General features: G+C 39.0%; 1 protein-coding gene across 1 annotated transcript in view; it reads left to right on the forward strand.

Annotated features, from left to right (window-relative positions):
• LOC126468584 (transcription factor IIIB 90 kDa subunit) overlaps positions 1-23,362 on the forward strand; it is a 371,910-nt gene that overhangs the window by 39,628 nt on the left and 308,920 nt on the right. Inside the window, exon 3 of the mRNA XM_050096561.1 lies at positions 10,626-10,762. Within this exon, the coding sequence (XP_049952518.1) occupies positions 10,626-10,762 (137 nt within the window). The remainder of the gene's footprint in view (positions 1-10,625; positions 10,763-23,362) is intronic.

Consider the following 23,362-nt stretch of genomic DNA (forward strand, 5'->3'; position numbering starts at 1 on the left):
GAGTCTGCTTAGGATTCTTTGAGGGTTTTTAGTAATAAAGTGGAATTTACAGCTCTAAAAACTCTTTAGATTCACTGCCCTAGCCTGATAAGACTGATGTGGCTGCTTGCGGCACTGGTAAAATTTCACATGAGCAGCAATGACATGGGTTCACTTGCGATGATATGAAGATAACTATACATTTCATCAAAAAAGGTGAGGCTGGTTTGGTTCCTGGAAAGGGACTAATTGACATAATAATTCATAAATACAAGGAACAATCCACGATAAAAACAATTCCTTACAAATTTCTTTGTCCATCACCCTAAATGCAATAAAATGCTGTCGGCACTACATTTCTTAAGCCTCCCAATTTTCGGCAGTCATTGTACCTGAGATGGTGGAACTTCAACAGTCAATGTGGCCACAGATTTTTTCCAAGCAATTGTGGCAAGTTTCTGCTGGTGGAGAAATGATAGAAGTATTGCATCCATGGATAAGTTACATGAAAAAGCGATAACTGAACTTGAGCACATGAAAGTTCTAACTGTCGCCAGTTGTGTTCTAACTCTGAACACAGTAAATGACACAGATGTAAGAAACCAACTATATATTAAGCAACAGCATGACAGCATAAATACAATGTAATTTAGAGAACATACAAAACGTGGGGGGGGGGTCTCTGATAGAGGCCCAGAGCAGCCAAACGGCACACTACTTGAGTGAGTGAACATATTGACACGCTTTGTTGTAGTGGTGGTGTAGGTGCGGTACTGTGCAGGTGACTACAGAATTCACCAACATGTTTGCTAATAGGCCTTGTCTTTTATTATAAAACACAGATTCACAGTCATTGTCATGAAGATGTGAGAATAGGTTTCTTCCCTGACTATTTACTTCCTCTCAATCGGTATTAACCTATTACCGCAGTGGTTACCAACCTTTCTTAGATCATTACCCCTGCATGCCATCATACATTAGCTAGCACTGCATACTGCAGCGCCCCCTCCCCCACTTCCTGTCACATTATCGCCAACTTTAACACCTAACTAAACTGTAGAATGAAGGACTTTTCTAGGAACACTTTTATTTTTAAAATGAGTAAATATGAATGATATTTACTCTCTCTCTCTGTCTGTCTGTCTGTGTGTGTGTGTGTGTGTGTGTGTGTGTGTGTGTGTGTGTGTGTGTGATATATATATATATATATATATATATATATATATATATATATATATGAAGAAATTTGTAGTGCATTGCAAGTGCTAACCACAACTCCTTCTCAGAAAAGGAAGCTTACTGTTGACAGTGAGGGTAGACACTTGTTACAAAACATGCCCTGCATTACTCCTCTCCACTGCAGCACTTGCTTTACCAGCACACTGCGAACCCATTTCAAATCAAAGATGTTCAAACGTGTGCACTATACTTACTGTCTGTAAATCACATCATTGCTGTACTCCTTACTTCTGAACTGGCAGAAATTGGACAACTTCAGGCTGCTAATGCTTTGTGTCAAACCACTCTAATAATAATAATAATAATAATAACAATAACAACAACACTGTCTACAGCACTGTAGTAGTCCTTATGTAGTTGCTGTTGTGTCCTGCTGTTGATCAGTTCATTTTATATGTCTCGAAGTGAGTAATGAGGCAATTACTGGACTACTGCAGTTACTATCTACAACTTGGACAAGACATTTTCTTGGGATATTTAGCATTTGTTATGCATATGCCTCACTTTTATCATCAGTGATATATGGGAAAGCATGACGTGTGTAATGGCTGGACTATGTCAGGAATCTGTAACCGCCACCGCATTAATGCTACTAATTGAGAAAAGTAATTATTGATAACCTATATAATCAGTATTAGAGTCTAACAAAACTGTTATAATAGTAACAATCTCTTGAAAATAATTTAGTTTCATGACTGAAACAGAATCAAATTGTTTAGTTTTTACCCCTCAGGGGTAATTACCACTGTACTAGTAGCTAGCTGTGGTCCACAACAACCTTGTTTTTTTGTAATCATCCAAAATTAAAGCAGATTTCATCTTCTCTATCATTAATAATATTGTTCTACCGTTGATACTGGATGCAGTCATTTTGCATTTTGTCATCAAAAGAAATACATTTGTAGTGTCCTTCCATTCCATAAACAGCAAATGGTCTTATCTGCTAAATTTTTTTCAGCTTCTGGGCGATAAGATCTTTAGGTAGCCCTTTTTTATTTTTCAGTACTGTATTGTAAGACCACTTTGAAAATAAATACAAAGTATGTAGCAGACAATAACTGATGCCATTTGCACTGTGTATGACATTGTGAGGCATGTGGCAACAAAGGGGAATGTGAACACTGTGAAACAAGTAACACACAATACTGTTGTGTTTGTTTTCTGGCAGTACGACTGAAAATGATACCATACCATCTGTGTTTTTACGTGGTAGTAGAAGCATCACAGACCATCTTTACACAGATGGCAGACATTAGACAAATGTTTGAAGACATTTACAAAGGTAAGAAATGGTTGACGCAGGTCCCATATCCCTTGTCGTTTTTGCATATAATCTGTATGACATATGAGCTATGTCAATCACCTCCAAGGTGTTTATCTCCACTTTGCTGTACCATTTTTGGTGAAACCCATCTTTAAGGTGTTGGAGCTCAGCTGGTTGGCAATGTTTGTCAAAAATGGCATGTGACTATGTGCTAGAGCCATTAGAGCAGTGTACTGCTACGCTGGATGATGACAGCAAAATAACCAGTCTTATTGTTTCATTACGAACCATGTTCGCTTACTTTATTTGAACAGACTTGTATCAAGCAGGACACGCATATTACCAATTAAGAAACAGAAACAAATATTGTGACAGACTTTCAGAGTACCATCCTCAAGACTCCCCCTCCCCCAGTTACTCCCAGTACGTTCACAAATGATGCTATTTTTGGCTAACAGTTTTTGTTTGATACTAAGGCACTGTGTGTGCTGTGTGAATGACCTGTTTATGCTAACACCAAGTCCATTCCTTGCCATCTTTCTTTGAGTTTCTACTTGTTTGTTTTGCTAGTGGGAAAAGAGTTTTCATTTTTGTAGATTAGGCTTTACAATTCTTGCAATAGTATTTGGAGAGTTTATAAAGCTGTAGTAGTTGTGTTGTAGTGACATGTACAATAATCCATATCTACGTCTTTATGAAGCAACTTCCACTTGAATTATGAGAATCATTTAAAGTTTAATTACCTCTGCATGGCATTCACGTTGTTGTTTACTTGAGGGGTGCAGAGCTTACTCCCTTTATGCTCTTCTGTCACAAGGAAACTTTACAAATTTGACCTCATATTTTAGAAAGAAAGAGGAGAGAAAAAGAAAAGCCTGCAAGACAGCCCTAGGAATCGATCCTGCATGAGAATTTGAGCCATAATTTTGACAGTATATCTGACAGTATTCTGAATGTACAGCTTTTAGACTTTCATGTGCACCAGTTATTTGTCACGCGCTTCACCTCACTTTTTAATGTTGAAGACAAGGGAAGATTGGGGTGGGGAGGGACTCAAGTCTACCAAATGTGCTTTGATATCTTGTTAGAGACCATGTTGTCTTATGTGAAAAGAGCCTATAATACACTATGTGATCAAAAGTATACGGACACCTGGCTGAAAATAACTTGCAAGTTTGTGGCGCCCTCCATCGGTAATGCTGTAATTTCGTATGGTGTGGGCCCGCCCTTAGCCTTGATGACAACAGCTTCCACTCTCGCAGGCATATGTTCAATCAGGTGCTGGAAGGTTTCTTAAGGAATGGCAGCACATTGTTCATAGAGTGCCTCACTGATTAGGGGTATCAATGTCAGTCAGTGAGGCCTGGCACAAAGTCGGCACTCCAAAACATCCCAAAGGTGTTCTATAGGATTCAAGTCAGGACTCTGTGCAGCCCAGTCCGTTACAGGGATGTTATTGTCATGTAACCACTCTGCCACAGGCCATGCATTATGAACAGGTGCTCGATCATGTTGAAAGATGCATTCACCATTCCTGAATTGCTCTTAAACAGTGGGAAGCAAGGAGGTGCTTAAAACATCAATGTTGGCCTGTGCTGTGAAAGTGCCATGCAAAACATCAAGGGGTGCAACCTCCATGAAAAACACGACCACACCTTAACACCAACTCCTCTGAATTTTGTTGTTGGCACTAGACACGCTGGCAGATGACATTCACTGTCCATCAGATCATTTGTCACTCCATAAAATGTTTTGCCACTGTTCAGTTGTCCAGTGTTTATGTTCCTTACACCAAGCGAGGCATCATTTGGCATTTACCGCCACCATGTGTGACTTACGAGCAGGACGGCCTGTACGCTTTTGTGCCATACGTGTCCCTTCACATTTCCACTTCACAATCACATTGGAAACAGTGGACCAAGGTATGTGTAGGAGTGTGGAAATCTCGCATTCAGACAATCGACACAAGTGACACCCAATCACCTGACCACGTTTGAAGTCCATGAGTTCCGCAGAGCCCCCCATTCTGCTGTCTCACGATGTCTAATGACTACTGGTGTTGCTGATGTGGAGTACCTGGCAGCAGGTGGCAGCAAAATGCACCTAATATGAAAAATTTATGTTTCTGGGGGTGTTCGGATACCTTTTGATAACATAGTGTACATCAAACTCGTGCACATATCTGTTCAGTATTATTTTGACTGTACATACCAAAAAATCAGAATTAATAAACTAAGATACTGAAGAATTGTAATGAAATGGAGTTCATGATTTTCAATTCACAATTAAATCACGCCAGTCATGTTGAAAAATAGCACAACTCCTGCAAATGTACAGGATGGTTATAATTAAACTTTTGCCACTATTTACCATATGGGTACCAAACTTCATATGAAAGTTGTTCAGACTGAGTGCTGCAGGATTTACATTGTTAGTAATGTTGTTCTCATGACTTGCTGTTAGGCACTAGTACTGGTACAGCGATGTAGGGTTGAAACACATCATCAGTGTGCATTACAAATGCAGATGGTCAATATGGGGCTGGACAAGGTGAATGGGGCTTTACTGATACAGCTGTTTTATCAAAACAACAGCAGTAGTGCTGCTGCTCTTTATGAGTATTGATGCATAAAATGAATACTGAGGGGTCCTTCTTCTTCACCAGGGTTGAAAAACATGATTCAGAAACTGGAAATAGCTGGCAATTTGGGAATTGCCCCTGTGAGAGGCTGACTGCCAATTGCACCACAAATTGGTGAAGAAGTTGATGTTGCCATGGCTGAAAATTCTATACGGAATGTGCAGTCTTCAAGCAGTACATGATTCGTGCTGTGACAGCTGAACATTCCATAGTCCACCGTTGTTTTGAGCAGTAGTAGGGTAATCTGTAGTGTAGTTCCAGGCTGTTGTGGATGCAGATGATCATCACATTGGGCAACATTTGTAACCTGGCGTGTAAACATAATATGCAATTAACAAATGTTACTCTCTCGTGTAGAAATTAAAATGTGCTCTTACAATGGTTTATTTGTTATTTCTCTTCCACATGTCCTTACAAATGTTTCAACAAAGTTTCACTGTCCTATGATCAGTCATTTGTCATGGGAGTCCTCCCAAGTAGCAAAAGTTTAATTACAACCACTGTATACTTAACATTAATAGTTTCAGCTCTTCAAACTAAAGAAAATAACACACAACATTGATGTTAATAATTAAGTAATGCTACATTACTTCTTTAATGTCCATTCATCTGATTAATGTACACTGCATTTCTGAATCACAAAATATATGTGCTCAGACCAAAGAATCTCTGGCACCAGCTACAGGTTAGAAACTGTGTGCTTTGACATAATGAACAAAGCATGTTACAAATGTAAAACCAATATTTCGCAAACCTCTTATTCTCCCCTCGGGACAGTTCTTCACACTTGGGCATTAATCGGCTGACTGAGTGACAACTGGCATATGCACCATGTTTAAAAGCTGTAAGTTCAAAAGGTCATAACTGTGCAGTATCAGAATTATGACTCAAATTATGATGCAGGATCGATTGTTGGAGCTGATATGTTGCAAGTGTGCTTTTTTTTCTCGTAAAAATGTGTCGTCAAGGTGGTAATGTTTCCTTGTTGGTGTCGTTCTCTTTGCAAGATGGGTCAGGTGGTTAATTAGTTAACTCTGTGGTGCATGATTTCAACAACAGAGGACAGCCTTTAATGGTCACTTCCATGACATTATTAATCACTCATGAGGCTGCAAATGCATCCAGGGCACAAAACCGGTAGGGAGAGCCCACTGTAGTGAATTGTGTGCATTTGCAGCTTCGAGACTGATTGGAAATGCCAAAGAAGCAATCATTAACAGCTGTTCCTTTCTCTAGAGCTCAAAAGAACTGACACTTGGCACTGAAGGCATGTTTATTATGGATACCAATGTACAGACAGAACAGAAATGACCTTCTGGATGTACAGTGCAGCCATTTATACAAACACTGCATTTTCCAGAATGATGGTGTTTATGCAGACAGCAAATATTCCAGAATATACAAACATTACAAGCAAAAGATATTTCAAGAACCTTCTAGAAATGATAAAAACAAAATAACAAATAATAGTTTATGTTTGGGTCTGGATTGGTGACTACCGGCACACCAGCTAGCGATACCAACCACTATACCACATTTCGTGCCCAACAGAAGAAGGGATCGGTTGGTAGGACATGTCCTGAGGTGTCAAGGGATCACAAATTTAGCATTGGAGGGCAGTGTGGAGGGTAAAAATCATAGAGGGAGACCAAGAGATGAATACACTAAGCAGATTCAGAAGGATGTAGGTTGCAGTAGGTACTGGGAGATGAAGGAGCTTGCACAGGATAGTAGATTAGCATGGAGAGCTGCATCAAACCAGTCTCAGGACTGAAGACCACAACAACAGCTCACAGCAATGTGAGCCAGAGAACTATAAATGTTCCCTCATAGGGAATGTATACAACCCCTTATACGAGTGCGGTTCAGAAAGTAACCTCCGATTGGTCACAGTGCGGGTTGTGGGGGGAGTAGCGACGCCATCTGTGCGTTCACACACTCAACAGGTCAGTCGGCATCAAGCCGTGGTCGAGTGAACGTCGTACCTGCGCTAGTTTAGTTTTTGTGGCAGTTTGAAATGTGTGCTGCAATAGAAAACCCTGCCAAATGTGAAGTGCGTGCTGTCATAAGGTTTTGTCCAGCCAAAGGATATTCTGCAGCAGCTATTCATCGTGAGCTTTGTGCCGTGTACGGACCAAAAGTTATGAGTGAAGGAGTTGTCCGTGAATGGGTACGTTTATTTAAAAGTGGACGAGAAAACGTTCATGATGAAGAGAGGAGTGGTAGACCATCATTGGTGACTGACGAACTCGTTCAGACAGTTGATGCAAAAGTTCGTGAAAATCGACGTTTCTCAATGTCGGAGTTGTCTACTGGTTTTCCACAGATTTCTAAGACTCTCTTGTACGAGATAGTGACAGCAAGATTGGGTTACCGTAAGTTCTGTGCACAATGGGTGCCCAAAATTCTTACCGACCACCACAAAACTCAAAGAATGGCCTCCGCATTAGACTTTCTGTCACGTTATGAGGACGAAGGAGAACCATTGTTAAACAGAATCGTGACCGGTGACGAAACCTGGATTAAGTACGTGAACCCTGAGACAAAAGAACAATCAAAGATGTGGGCACATTCAAATTCGCCTACCAAACCAAGAAAAGCCTCGCAAGATTTTTCTGCCAGAAAACTGATGGCAACGGTGTTTTGGGATGCCAAAGGGGTGTTGTTGGTTGAATTCATGGAACGTGGTACGACCATTAATCAAGACGTGTACTGTGAAACAATAAAAAAGTTACGACGGGCTATACAGAACAAACGCCGTGGTATGCTGACTTCCGGTATCGTTTTTTTTGCACGATAATGCCCGTCCTCACTCTACTCGCAGAACAACGGCCCTTCTTGAGTCCTTCAAGTGGGACGTTATCAACCATCCACCTTACAGCCCAGACCTGGCGCCAAGTGATTATCACCTCTTCATGCATTTGAAGAAATGGCTCGGGTCACAGCGGTTTGATGACGACGAAGAGCTCAAAGATGCGGTCACAGGCTGGCTCCAGGCACAAGCGGGTGATTTTTATGCAGAAGGAATTTCAAAGCTTGTCAAGAGATACGATAAGTGCCTCAATCGCTATGGAGACTATGTAGAAAAATAGTGCAAAGATGTAGTTGTAAGATGTATATATTAAAATATTTTTATTTAACTTGGTGTATTTTTTTAAATCAACCGGAGGTTACTTTCTGAACGGCCCTCATATTTACCTGCCCTCTGCTAAAAGTGAAATTTGATGCACGTTTCATTTCATTTATGGACAGTAGCATCTACTTCCTCATTCACTGACATTGTAAAAAAGAGTACATACTTACAATAAGCTTTGCCTTTTGTGAACACTGAAAAGAACCATAAAATTCAATTGGATTAGGAAGGATTTTGAACTGAATGTGGTTTTTAACAACTAGGTATTAATACAAGTTCAACTCAGGTGCATGGGGAAAAGGAGCAATATGGGGGAGGAGAAGTGTTTCACCTCCACAAACCAGTAATTGCTGCTAAATGCAATTTTCATGTTTATGTGAAGCCATATGCATAGGCCTACACTTCTGTGCCTGCTTGCTTGTTGTATTTAAAGGTTCCAGAGGATTGTTGTTAAATGAGGACTCCTGTAGAGTGAATTCATAGAGTGGTTTCAGTTTGGGAGGATCAGAGCTTAGTACTCGTTTGACCACCAGTATTTAGTTGCTATGTGATTTCCCTTAATTGATGAAAGCTGAAAGGCACATTTCCCTTTTTGTACCCAGTTTGAGCCTGTGTTGTGTGTCTAATGACATTGTTTTGTTGATGTGAAAAGAAACGTTGCTTCAATATGCTTGTAGTTTCAGTGTTCCTTCCTTTATCTGCTCTGTTTTTGTTTTTGTTGTTGTTGTTAACTTCTCAGATGTTAAAATTTTCTCTCTTGCTGACATCCTTGTTGGTGGTACTTCTATGTATAACTGCCCCTTTTTTTATGGAAGCTATGGATTCCTCCATCTGTTCACTGCTAAATCACTACTCTGGGAATATTGAATCAAGTAAAGTTAATGCTGTCTGCCAAAATACCATAGAAACCTGAAGAAGAGCTGTATACAGTGCCTCCTTTAAGGACTGTTCTTTACTTTCTCGCTGAAAACTTGTGGATCGAGCCTTAGCGTGTAGTGTTAGGCCTACAGTTTCATCCCCTGCTGTGAGATGCATTATTAGAGGCCACTAAAATTTAAATGCCTGCCTCCTTAGCCTCTGAGAATGTATCTTGCCATGGGAGATCAAATGTTACGCAGAAAAATATACGTAAGGCTGCAAACTAAGTTCAAAAACCAGATGTCACCAAAGAAGAAGAGAATATCTCTTTTCACTCAGTGCTGTTCATACCTGCAATGCATCAGCCTAATTATTCATCCGAGCTATGATACTCTGGAGCACACTTTGAAATCTACCCACCTTGCTTATTTTTTCTAAGGGGCCTGGTCACTCAACAAACACAACCATGGTATTGTAGGCAGGAATCATGTTGCTTGTAAATCTCTTTATGTGTTGTATGGATCTTATCCACATCCTCACTGTAATACTCACACCATGTACTGTCAGCTTCTTTCCTGATAATAATTATTTCATAACATTTCATAACAAGACTACCTACATTTGAGGTGACCCATGTTCTCTACTAACTGAGAAACATCCAGTGTTTAGTATTCTCATCTCACTGTCACAGACATTACTTAATTAGTTTCTATTTTCATCTCTCTTTTAAATTTTGTGATTTATGTATACATCTTTTGTTTCCATTAATTTTTCCTTTATTACCGCCTTCTTTGTTTTGTACTTAATGTTGTCCATCTTTATCTCATATCTGTTTCTTTATCACCCCCCTTCATTGCTGTAGTATGCTTGCAGTTTCGTTGTTCCTTCCTTCATCTGCTCTGCTGCTGCTGTTGTTGTTGTTCTTGTTGTTGACTTCTCAGATGTCCAAATTTTATCTCTTGCTGACATGTTTGTTGGTGGTACTTCTACATGTAACTGATGCATCTGGTAAAAAGTGGTATGTACTTGAACTGATATGGGAGAATAAATTTTGTGCTAGAGGCACCTACAAAGTAGGTGATGAACTAACTTATTTACTGGACATCTGTATAATTGACGCGCTATTGATATAAATTTTTGATTTTTGTATTTGTAAACAGCATACATTTATGGCCAGCACTTAGTGCTCTATTTAGTGTAAAAATGATGTACTCTCACAAAATTTGTTGTGATTTGCACAGTAATCCACATATACAAGACCATATTTTAGTGCTGATACATTGAAAAGTGAATGCTTAAAATTCTGAAGTGTACTGAGTTATTCATGAAATGTAACAGATTTTTTGGATATTAGTAAAAGAAATTATTCTTAAAGAGATTATGTCACAGGTGGTGTAAGACAAAATAGAGAGCCCCATATAATCATAGTTTTGTTCAGGTTACCATAACTTCTCAATCTTTTCCTATTATTCATTACAAACATGTGTTCATATTAGATACTTCTGTTTCAGGTTAAACCAGCACTGCATTGACACAGCATACAATTTTTACAAGATGGCACTGACAAGGCAGTTAACTAAAGGAAGAAAAAATACTCATGTTGTAGCGGCTTGTGTTTACATGACTTGCAGAGTTGAAGGAACAGCACGTATCCTTTTAAAGGTGGATTCATGTTGCATTTAAATTTCTTTCTAATTTTTATCTACCATGTAAATATATGGTATAGTTTCGGGAGACGTGTCAATAGTGTGAATTACTTTATATAACACAGAATACTAAGAAGTGTTACTGCTGTCTAGTGTGCATGTGTGGATTCGTGCTATGAATACCCTTACCCCCCCCCCCCCCCCCCCTCCATGTACCTTCTAATTGGAAGTTGAAAATTTAATTCCAGTCATTTGTTTTTTCAGGGAGATGAAAAGATGATAATCTTAAGGCAGTAAAACAAGGGAATGCAGGGGGTGATTAAAAAACATCCCAACCAAAGGAGTCCAAAAGACATTGATGCCTAAGGCTTGATGAGGATGTTGTCATGCAACAAGCACACTTATCTTGTCGTCATTCTCCTCATTTGGTTTTAAATGCTCCTTTTGAGATTTTTAGTGTCTCACAATATGTTATGCATTGATGCCTCTGCTCCCCCCCCCCCCCCCCTCCCCAAGGTAGGAATTCAACTGAAATGTTGTCCTTTCAGTCCCAAAATGCTAATACTATATTTCTTTTGTCTAAAATAGTAGTTTTAAAGATTTTGGTAGATGGAGAATTGGTGTGATGCCACTGTAATGACTGTCTTTTTGTCTCAGGTGTGCAATGAGCCACGCAAGTTTTATCTCCAGTCACAATAGAGCTCAGTAAACCCTCATCTTCTAATTCACATCATTCAAGAAACTTGCAGGCACTGTTACCCAATTTTACTTGTGCTGCTCTATCAGCTGTTGTGGGACCCCATCTTGCACAAAGTTTCCTGTATCCATAATTTCTCTGAGTGTCTCATATAAAAGAGTTCTGGAGACTTGAGGAAACATTGCAAGAATTTCATCAACTATCAACTGGTGGTATTCACAAACAGTTTCCTCGATTTTTTGCTCCAACTCATTAATCAAAATGGAAGGTCTTCGACTCCTCTTTTCATCATGAACATTTGTTCTGACTCCCTAAACTACTTAAACGCACGTATTCCATTCAAAACACCCTTTGGCGTAAACTGTTTTGATTCATGATAAAAATTTATTAGGTGTTGTTCCTTCCTCGCGTAGGAAAAGAATCACAGCACGTGGCTTGCAATTGGCGGGAGTTCTTACCGGTATATTTCATGTGACAGGACACTAAAAAGTGATTTTACATACTGCCATCTTCCTGATCTTCCTGTGATGCTCGCTCCCATCAGGGGATCCCCCCCCACACGCCCCCACATCCCCCTACCATTCAGTGTCTCCAACTCTAAAAAAACAATGTGACAGCCTGTTACAGTCACATTATACTCACTTTCTGAACATGCTTCATACTTGAGTAGCCAAGAATGCTTCCCTTTGGTACATCACATTAAGAATACTGTATGATGATTTTGCTGATGAAATCTGCACTTAGTTTTTTTGTGAAATGGTTTGGCACAAAAAAATTTTCAGAAGAACATGAATTTAATGATAATTCACTCAAACTATAAGATTCTAATTTGTATATCAATACTGAAGTTGCAGAATCAAATGACTGAAGTGGATTTTGAAATGAACTTGGAGCTCATATTATAGAAAGAGAAGAGGAAGTAGGTGAATATCAGATGGGAATTATAATAATGCAAGAAGAATTTTACAGGACACTGAAAGATCTAAGTGGAAACAGGGTACCTGCAATAAATGACATTCCTTCAGAATTACGGAGATCCTTCAGGGAGACAAAATCATTCCGTCTTGTGTGCAAGATATGAGAGAAGTGAAATGCCCTCTGACTTCATGAAGAATGTTGAATTCCAGTTCCAAAGGAGGCGTGTGCTGACAGGTATGAATACAATTGAACCATCAGTTTAGTAAGTCATAATTGCAAAATATTCACACATATCATTCAAAAAACTAGTAGAAGCGAACCTTGGGAAAGATCAGTTTGAGTATCGAAGAAATGTAGGAAAGTGCAAGGCAATACTGACCCTACGATTTGTTCTAGAAAATAGGTTGGAGAAAGGCAAACCTATGTTTATAGCATTTGTGGAGTTAGAACAAGCTTTTGACAATGTTGATTGAACTATGCTCTTTGAAATATTGAAGGTAGCAGTGATAAAATACAGGGAGCAAAATATGATTTACAAATTTTACAGAAATCAGACTGCAGTTATAAGAGTCAACAGACATAAGAGGGAAGCAATGGTTGAGAAGGGAATGAGACACATTTGTAGCCTATGCCTGATATTATTCAATTTGTTCATTAAGCAAGCTGTGAAGGAAGCAAAGTAGAAATTCAGAAACGGATTTGGACGAAACAACTTTTCATTTAAAGAGATGGTGACTGACTTATGCAGTTTTGTTAATTTTTCACACAATCGCTTTTCGTGAAATAATTGTAACCTGTTTTGGTCAACAACGACCATTCTGAGATGCTACAGGCATCATTTGGTGAACAAATGTTCGTGGTTTGTCAGACTGTATATATAATTTACGTTCAGGGAGAAAAAAATAAAAGCTTTCAGGTTTGCCTATGAGATTGTAATTCTGTCAGAGGCAGCAAAGGACTCTGAAAAGCAATTTAACAGACTGGATAGTGTCTCAAAAAATGTTACAAGATGAACATCGACAATCATAAAATGAGGGTAATGGACTGCAATCCAATTGAATTGGGAAACACTGGAGGAATTAGATTAGGAAATGAGACTCTAGCAGTGGATGAGTTTTTCTATTTGCAAGCAAAATAACTGATGATGGTCAAAATAGAGAGTATATAAAATGCAGATTGGCTACGATGAGAAAAGCATTTATGAAAAATGCTGAGTTTATTAACATGTAATATCAATTTCAGTGTTATAAAGTCTTTTCTTCCATGAAAGTGAAAAGTGAGCAATAAACAGTTCAGATGAGAAAGAGCAGAAACTTTTAAAATGTGGTGCTACAGAAAAATACTGAATATTCTACAGATGGATCAAATAACAAATGAGGAGGTACTGAATTTAATTGGGATAAAAAGAAATGTATGTCCCAGACTAACTAAAAGATGTGATTGGTTGATGGGACATATTATGAGGCATCAAGGAATTGACAGTTTGGTAGTGGACGGAAGTTTCGAGGGTAAAAATCCTAGAGGGAGCCCAAGATTCAGAAGGATGTAGGATGCAGTAGTTATTTAGGGACTAAGAGGTTTGCATAGGATAGATCAGTGTGGAGAGGTGCATCAAATGAATCTTCGGACTGAAGACCACAACAACAACAAATGCATGTACCAGTACCCTTGTGCTTCTTTAATAAAATATACATTCAGTTAAGAAAACTAATAAATTATGAAACAGCATTGCTGCCAGAACTTACCTTTAGGGGACAAAATACATACCATAGTACTGTTGATGTACACACATATGAAAGTGACACACTACCTACCTTTTGGAACTAATAGTTCCTTCATTGCTGAAGAGAGAGGGGGTAAGCTGGGAAAGGTGAAAAAGGAAGGGCAGATCATTCAGACCCCATGATGAGTGAGACTCACCACTCAACAGGACCAATAGTTCCAAAAGCTAAGTGGTACGTCTCTTTTACCTTTACATGTATCTACGGGCAGTGCTGCTCATTTCACCTGCTGAAGAGAATTACTGGCCAGCAGTTCTTTCTTGTAATTTACTAAAATATACATTCATAATTTGTAAGTATGGAGTACTGTTGTTTAGAAATTAATCAATAAGTTATATTTAATTTGCCATGTATTGAATATTACAGAATATTATTTTGGATTTTGTTTTATGTTCTGCAATGCTTGACTGCATATTATGCCTTCAGTATCTTTATGATGAATGCAACTTCAATCACATAAAAAAACAGAATTGTTTTGGATAGAAAAGGTTATTTAGTTTGATTTTTTTCATAATTATTTCGTTTAATTTTGTACACAAAAAATTCTTAACCTCGTACTTCAGATGTATTAATCAATGCTTGATATTCAAGCTTGCATTTAATTTCCCTGTGTCTATAATAAAGCATTTTATGTAACCTGAACAAAATATTTTAAATTTGTCTTCCTTATTTCTTTGACAATGTACAACCCTTGTCTGTACTTATAAATGTCATATTATCCTGTACAACTCACACTGCCAATTTCAGCTTACTGCCTTCATCAGAGATTGTATTTGTTTATTTTGTGTGGGAACATTCATTGAATCTTCAGTGCAAATATCATCTTCACTACACATCACAAGATTTGTACCACCTACACAGATTATGAAATCGCTGTTATGGAACATTTTGTCTTCTAATTCTCTGTCTTCTACCGTGAATTCTTTTTTTCCACCGCACATCTAACTTTAATATTAATGTTTACATTTGTAGTATAGCAGCTAACTTTCTTTCATGGCTATCTGAAAGCAAAACAACTTTGCACTTGTTGTTGTGGATTTTATAGTGAGTTGCTATTTTCTTTCTACTGTCAATGAAATATTTGTTGTTGACGTTAATGCACTCATTAGGCCTGAAGACTCGTTGCTCTTGCTGTAATCTTTACATAGTGTTTTACCCTTGTTACTTCACTTTATTTAATTAGCTCCTAGAACTTAATTATATTTTATAAATGAAATTCTTTTTCCATTTCTTAAGACTTGTAAATTAAATAAGGGTAAGGCTGAGAAGAGAAAGAGCAGCTAGTTGTTGAAGGTACGTCATAATTTTGTGTATTATGAGCAGTCATCTCAAAGTTCCTCTCAAAAACTGTTGTGGAATGTAGAGAACAGTGTTTGATTCCTTCGCAATAACACTTGATGGAAACAGGTTGTAACTGACAGTAGTCAACACAGACCTTTAAATAACACGAGTCAGAGTCATAATAATTGAAGTGTCTATACACATCTTTGCTTGTAGACCCCTCACCAAATAGTAGAAGTTTCAGACTGTCAACAGGCACACAAAAAAGAATGAAAACTTTGTTAGCTTATGTGAATCCTTTAACTAGTGTGCAAACAGATTTCCCACACCATATGCTCACATGACCCTAATCCCCCCACCATCTGAAGAATCAGCTGCAAAGTGACGTCCCCCTTATTACCCTTTGTCAACACAGACTGGAGCTCTAAATCCAGTGATGGGGCAACTGATGGTTTTAGCAACTGATTGGCCAGTGTATTGTGTTTTCATCCAGTCAGTTTTTTTCAGTTGACTGAAGCAGCTGAATGAAACTAACCTCTGTAGGTCACCAGGCATATGAATGTTTCCAATCAGTCTCTAGGTTTGTGTGATTTCGGTTACATACTCGTTCAGCCTTTTTGGTTTTATTTGAACCATGACTAGACATATCAACTTTTAGGGAGACAAGTAACATATTTCAAGAAGAGGTGAGTAAAAAGTATATTTCTAAAAATGAAATATTTTCAAAACTTACATATTTATTTGCTTAAATATGATTTTTTCATGGTTCTAACATTGAATATGGATCTTTGGTTGGTTTTAAAAGGTTGATAACTGTTGCCCCATTATAAACTTACGTTTATGTAAATGAACTATTACTGTTTACTTAAATTTATTGAGGCTCTGTCCCCCTCTTCCCACTGGATTTCTCCCATTGCCCATAATTCTGTATTGGTAAATGTTGAGGTGTGAGGTGATGTGAATAGAAAGCAAATAAGATAATTTCTTTTAGTTGTTTGGTGTCTTAATCTCTTGCCTTTTAAGCATATTTTGTCCTCTGTGTTAAGTATTTCTTTCGCAAGAAATATTTGGCATCATTCATTAATTTTCATTGATTTTTAATTAATATAATTTCAGAATATGAATCACCTTGCAGATGCTACACATCACATCGAATTTATCGTGAGGATCACTTTTTATTCAGTCAAATGATTTCTCCTATTACCACACCATTGAATGTTTCAGCTTTTTGATTGGGACAGTGTTCACTATTAAGTAAACACCTGTTCATAAACATGGTTGAATAACTGAACTAAAAGCCACTTATTGGCAATCAACAAAAAACAAATATCAGAATGACAGTGACAGTGATGAAAGGTGATAAAAAGAGTGCTGTCAACAATAACAATTAAACGGTGCCAAAACAATAACTTTTTTTCCTTCTTGTTCTTCTTCTATTTCTGTGCATCAGTGCAGGTCGGTAGGATTATTAACAGATTTGGAATGCTTAATTTAAGGGGTGGTCAGATGCCCTTCCTGTTGCCACCCCATTACCCTCCTCTGCTATGGGCTATATGTACCCCAACTGTCTGCATGTGGAAGTGAACGAAACTTTTCTAAACATTTGTAAATAATGTAACAGATGTGGAACTTGGATACCAGCCCTGTATTCGCCAAGATGGACCTGGGATATTGCCAAAAAACTACATCCAGTGTAGTGGGCACATTGAACCCCATTGAAAACCTCTACCAGATGGATTCGACCTGGGGCCAGCACAACTCCCTGTCCCGGAAGTGGCACTTCAATGTGTGCTACTATCTGTATACGAAAAAGAAAAAAAAATGAATGTGTCCACTTAGAACTGAATTCAGCAGGGGTCAGACAACTCCAATTGCAGTTCCCAGTGGTCTAGAAGGGGTGTGACCATGGTTACAACCTGTTTACTGTGATGGCTTAAAAAGCAAGAGATTAAGACACCAAACAACTAAAAGAGATAGACTTTACTGTAATTTTGAAGTACTAATCACTGAATGTGAAGGGAGCTTCATCGTGCCCTGGAAATGCTATATGTGCTATTTTCTGGAGGCTGTTAAATATAAACAGATTTGTGTGCGTGTATATGATTTGTATATACATAGCCATCAATGCAGTTTTCTGCAGAATAAATTTACCTTCCACACAAATAAATGACTGAATAAATGTTTAAGGGATAGACTCAAATGATTTTTAATTAATGGACGTCGTCAAACATTTTCAGTAAAGCAGAATGCAAATAGCCACTAAAATCTGGCAGTGTACCTTTGTTCCGCAGGTAATCCTAAGGAAACGTTTATGCTCAACTTTGTACTCCCAATGATAGATCAGCTTAATTAGTTACATGTCAATTGCATCTGGAACAACTTCATCCACAACAATATATTAATCAGTTTTAAATGATAAAAAGAAAAATCATTCAGTTCAGTATGTAATTAAATGATCGTATATAATACTTATTTTCACTTTTGTGTACCTTTAAGGTGTCTCTTCACATACCCCCTGGGTAGGGTGACCACTGCTTAAATTCACATGTGAAAATACTACAGACTGGTCTCATTCAGAACAACGAATGGATATCTCAATCAACTAAAACATTGAAGAATGCCTGGCTCAACCATCAGAATAACGACATAGTGGTTTCACTTGAAAAGAAAGAATGAATAAGTCAGTCAATATGCAGGACTATGATGGACTGCGTCAACTGTTTTCATACAGTTACTACCAAAGACTAGTTTCATTCGAAAGAACTAAATGAATTACAATCTGAGCAATATGCAAAACTACAATTAATTGAATCAGCTGTTCTTCTATATAGCTTTGATAAATTTTTCTCCACTTAGGAAGTAAGTAAATTACCAAATTGATGTCTAAAAAGTGTGCTGCCAGCTACAGGTTGTGAGACATGAACCAAACAGAATAACATTATAGAAAACTGTAAAAATATAAGTTGACAGAAAGCTTAGAGAATACTTACCTGCTTAAGGTGGAATTCCGGTAATGCACACACACACACACACACACACACACACACACACACACACACAGACTATTCCTAGGTTTTGGAATTGTTTGTTCCTTTGTCAGAGAGGTAAGAGGGATAGGTTTGGGAAAGTTGGAAGGGATGGGCAGCTCACTTGGACCTCAGACTGAGAGGGACCCACTTGTTGCGAAGATTGCGGAAAACAAATACTATAGAAATTTACACACTTTTTAGACCTCTGGTAAATTGCATGTATGGTAGATGTCTCTTATAACAGCAAAGTATATTAATTATAGTGAATTTTACTGTTTTCAGTCTGAAAACTAGCTTGATGCAGTTCTCCACACATGCCTATCCTGAGCAAGCATCTTCATCTCTCAGTAACTACTGCAACCCACATCCACTTTAATCTGCTTACTGTATTCAAGACTTGGTCGCCTTCTACAAATTTTAACCCCACACTTCCCTCCAGTACTAAATTGATGATTCCTTGATGTCTCAGAATGTGTCCTGTCAACAGATCCCTTCTTTTAGTTAAATCAGGCCACAAATTTCTTTTCTCCCCAATTCTATTCAGTACTTTCTCATTTGTTAATATTTAGCATTCTTCTAAAGCACTACATTTCAAAAGCTCTTCCTGTCTGAATTACATATCATGCATGTTTCATTTTCATAAGACTCATTTCACTATCATGGTTAGAGTAGTTTCCTTGAGACTTGGTACTTACTCTTTTTTGTTTAGTATTCTAATGAGAAGCTCCTCATTATGTACTGGTCTAGATCCTGAGTTGAGGGGAAACTACCTGTTGTGTATTTAGTTCACTGAACATAATTTCAGCCCACGCAAAAAAACTGCTGTTCATCAATAGTACATAAATACTTCAAATGAAATTGTAGGCAACTCTCCAGAGCTGAAGCATGAAAGGAAGGGATGCAAGTACAGCAATGGAAAATCTGAGATGGAATATTAAATATGTATATGAGGCTGGGTCAGTACTCACCAAGTAATAGTAGCATTGAACAGCAGATATATATGTAGAAAGGTTGGGTTACCAGCTAAGATTTGATAAAATCCTTAATCATAAAGCTAACACTCGCACAAAAGTGTGTGTGTGTGTGTGTGTGTGGTAGTTCATGAGTGCCAAATTTTCTCGCATGTGTCAGTAGTTCCGTGCACACCACCAGAGTTGCTGGGTTTATTCACACGAAGTGCAGATCTTTTATTCCTTGCTTTTTTACATTTTGTATGTTAATTATTCTATGTTTTTTTTATTTCTCTTCCTCTAGTGTGTGTTCCTTTTATATGCCTTTAGTAATGCTAGCAACGAGGAGCTCACTGACCTCGACTAGACTATTGCACATTACTATAATCGTGAGGTCTGTATTTTAGCGCCACACGCACAAATAAAATTCCGTCATTTACTTTAACATATTCTGGCATATTCACCATTTCTGTAGCAGGCATGGCAGAGTTGCAGGACCTAATTCATTTATACTGCTGCTAAAGTGGTGACCTCAACATGATCTGGCCTATCTGCACGTACGTAACACCAGTAAAGAATGAATGAGAATAAAGCGGCTGCTAACCTGGCAGTGTGTAGACTAGTCGTGAGGCTACCTCTCTTCTGGCCACAAAATGAGGTGCTGTGGTTTGCCCAGATAGAGGCAATTTTTTCTTGTTCAGGCATTACCACAGACACATGTTAAGTTGCATTGGTGGTGAGGTAATTGGAGCAGCAATATGCGGCAGAAGTGGAAGAAATCATCGTCACACCACTTGAAGGGAATGCATACGAACGGTTGAAGACGGAACTGATGCGCCGCATATCTACATCACAAGAAGAGTGTATCCATCAGGTACTAACTCAAGAAGACATTGGAGACCGAAGAGTGTCACAGTATCTGCAGTATCTTAGAAGCATAATTGACGCTGGTACTGTACCCGATCATCTGTTGCATACAATCTGGAACAGTCACTTACCTCCATCTATCAAGGCAATTATAGCAATGCAGTTAGAGATGTTGTTAGAAACCATGGCAGAATTGGCTGACAAAGTGCTGGATGCCATCTCACCCATGCCTATTGTAGTATCAGCCATGCAGTCCGCGAGTACAGCCACCATGGTGGCTCGAGCTGAGTGCAATGCATTAGCGGCAAAGGCCAATCAACTGACGCAACTGATCCGCCAGCTGGTAGCGTGTTGCAGTATTGGTGGAGATCGCAGCCAGACAAAATGCAGAAGACACTCCCACAGGAGGGCTGCGTCCCGCACACCTGTGCCATCACCTGATGCACAGGACATGTGCTGGTACCACCAGCATTTTGGGGAATGTGCATACTGCTGCACCAAACTGTGTGAGTTCCCAGATGCCAGCAGCAATTGAACATAGGCACTTTGTCCAACTGCTGACCAACATCACAGCGCCTATTCAACAGTGATCAATACAGTGGCTGTAAGTACTTGATTGATATTGGCTCTGACTTATGTATTTACCCAAGTAAGATGCTACATCAGTGCTGACCAAGTATGTCATTCTGCCTGGCGGCCGTGAATAACTTGCCTATTGTAACAAATGTATTGCTCACACAGAATAGAGCTGGATCTTGGCCTCCGCGGTGCGTTCATTTGGAGTTTCATGGTGGCAGATGTGGCAGAGCCAATAATAGGAGCGGATTTCTTGGCATACTATAACCTTTTGCCAGACACGACCAACACCTGCCTTGTGGATCAGACCATCGGGCAGACGACCGCTGGTTTCCAGCGTCAGACATCCACCCAATCTGCCTGGCTGATTACCGCCAGTAACCATGAGTACACCATGCTATTGAAGGACTTTTCAGTATTAATAAAGCCACTGGGAATAATGAAGAGTGTCGGGCACAACACTGTGCACTGTATCAAGACATCTGAGGGGCCACCATGACCATGACCATGACCATGACAACTGGCACCAGACTGTTTGAGGATACCAGGTGTACCGGTATGAAATGAGCGTTAAGATACAAATGTGTCGATAGGGAACATTTGTTGTAAACAAGCCTTAATTTTTTTTTCTTTGGTTGGTATGACATCTATCAAAGATATTTAGTATACATCAAGTCATGGAACAAACAACATCATATGTTTTCATCGTGTTAACAATGTCAAATTTTGTACCGTAAAGTGATGATTTGTGGAAAGCATTAATTTTTTGTTTTCATTTGAAAAAAAGTGCTGCAGAGTTGCATTGAATGCTTGTCGAGGCATATGGTGATCATGCTCTATCTGAAGCAACATGCTAAAGATGGTTTCAATGGTTCAGAAATAATGATTTTGATGTAAGAAATGAAGAACGTGGAAGACCACCAAAAAAGTTCGAAGACGCTGAATTGCAAACAGTATTGGATGAAGATGATACTTTGAGTCAGAAGCAAATGGCAGCAATGCTAAATGCTGCACAACAAACAATTTCTGACCATTTGAAAGCTATGGGAAAGATCCAAAAGTGTGGAAAATGGGTGCCACATGAATTGAATGAAAGACAGATGGGAAACCGAAAAACCATTTGTCAAATTTTGCTTCAAAGACATGAAATTCAATTTTGCATCGAATTGTTACTGGCGATGGAAAATGGATTTATTTTAAGAATCCTGAATGAGAAAAATCATGGGTTAATCCGGGACAACCTTCAACATCTTCGGCAAGAAGACAATGCTCTGTGTTTGGTGGGATCAGAAAGGTGTGGTGTATCATGAGCTTCTAAAACCTGGTGAAACTGTGAATACTAATCGCTACAGACAACAAATGATCAATTTGAACTATGCATTGATTGAAAAAAGACCAGAATGGGCCAGAAGACATGGCAAAGTAATTTTTTTACACGACAATGCATCTGCGCACAAAGCAAAACTGGTTCAGGATACAATCAAAACACTTGGCTGGGAGCTGCTATCCCACCCGCCGTATTCACCAGACTTAGCTCCTTCTGAATACCATTTGTTTTCATCAGTGGGACACGCATTGGCTGAGGAACACTCCGATTCCTACGAAGAAGTCGAAATCGGGTGTCTGATTGGTTTGCTTCAAAAGACGAACATTTCTTTTGGCGTGGTGTCCACAAATTGCCAGAAAGGTGGTCAAAATGTATAGAAATCAATGGTCAGTACTTTGAATAAAATGTTTTTACTTTTCAATTCAAAATTAGTGTTTCATTTTCACAAAAAAATGCTCATTTCATACCAGTACACCTGGTAATAAGGCCGAGTCTGATAACATGATCAAAGAGGGCATCATGCATCTGTCTGACAGCCCCTGGTTTTCACCGTTACACATTGTCTCCATAAAGAGTGGTGCATGATGGCCTTGAGGGGATTACAGAGCACTGAACGCTTGCACAATACCTGACAGGTACCGGTACCTCTGCTCTGTGACTTCCGCTACACGTTGAGTGGTGCTTGTGTGTATAGTGTATTAGATTGCACCAAGGCATATACACAGTTTCCAGTGGCCAACGAAGATATACCAAAGACAGCCATTATTATGCTGTTCGGCTTATTTGAAAGCAAATTTATGACTTTCGGTCTCTGGAATGCTGCGCACACATGGCAAAGGTTCGTTGATTCAGTGCTGCGAGACCTGTCTTTCTGTAACACTTACCTGGATGATGTTTTGGTCTTCTCAGCCTTAGTAGAAGAACATTGCCAGCATCTCATCGAGGCTTTTCAACAACTAAGCGAGTACAAAATTGTGCTGAATGTGGCGAAGTGCATCTTTGGACATTCATAAGCAGACTTCCTAGGCCACTGCATTAGTCCTTCAGGCTCGCTATCATTGCCGGAAAAAATAGTGGCTATCTGCCAGCTGCCCTGGCTGGCCACATGCAAGGAATTAAGACGCTACCTAGGGATGCTGAACTTTTATCAGCAGCATCTGCCACATGTTGCTGCAC

This window comes from Schistocerca serialis, chromosome 1 (assembly GCF_023864345.2).
Source record: "Schistocerca serialis cubense isolate TAMUIC-IGC-003099 chromosome 1, iqSchSeri2.2, whole genome shotgun sequence".
Classification (NCBI taxonomy): Eukaryota; Metazoa; Arthropoda; class Insecta; order Orthoptera; family Acrididae; genus Schistocerca; species Schistocerca serialis.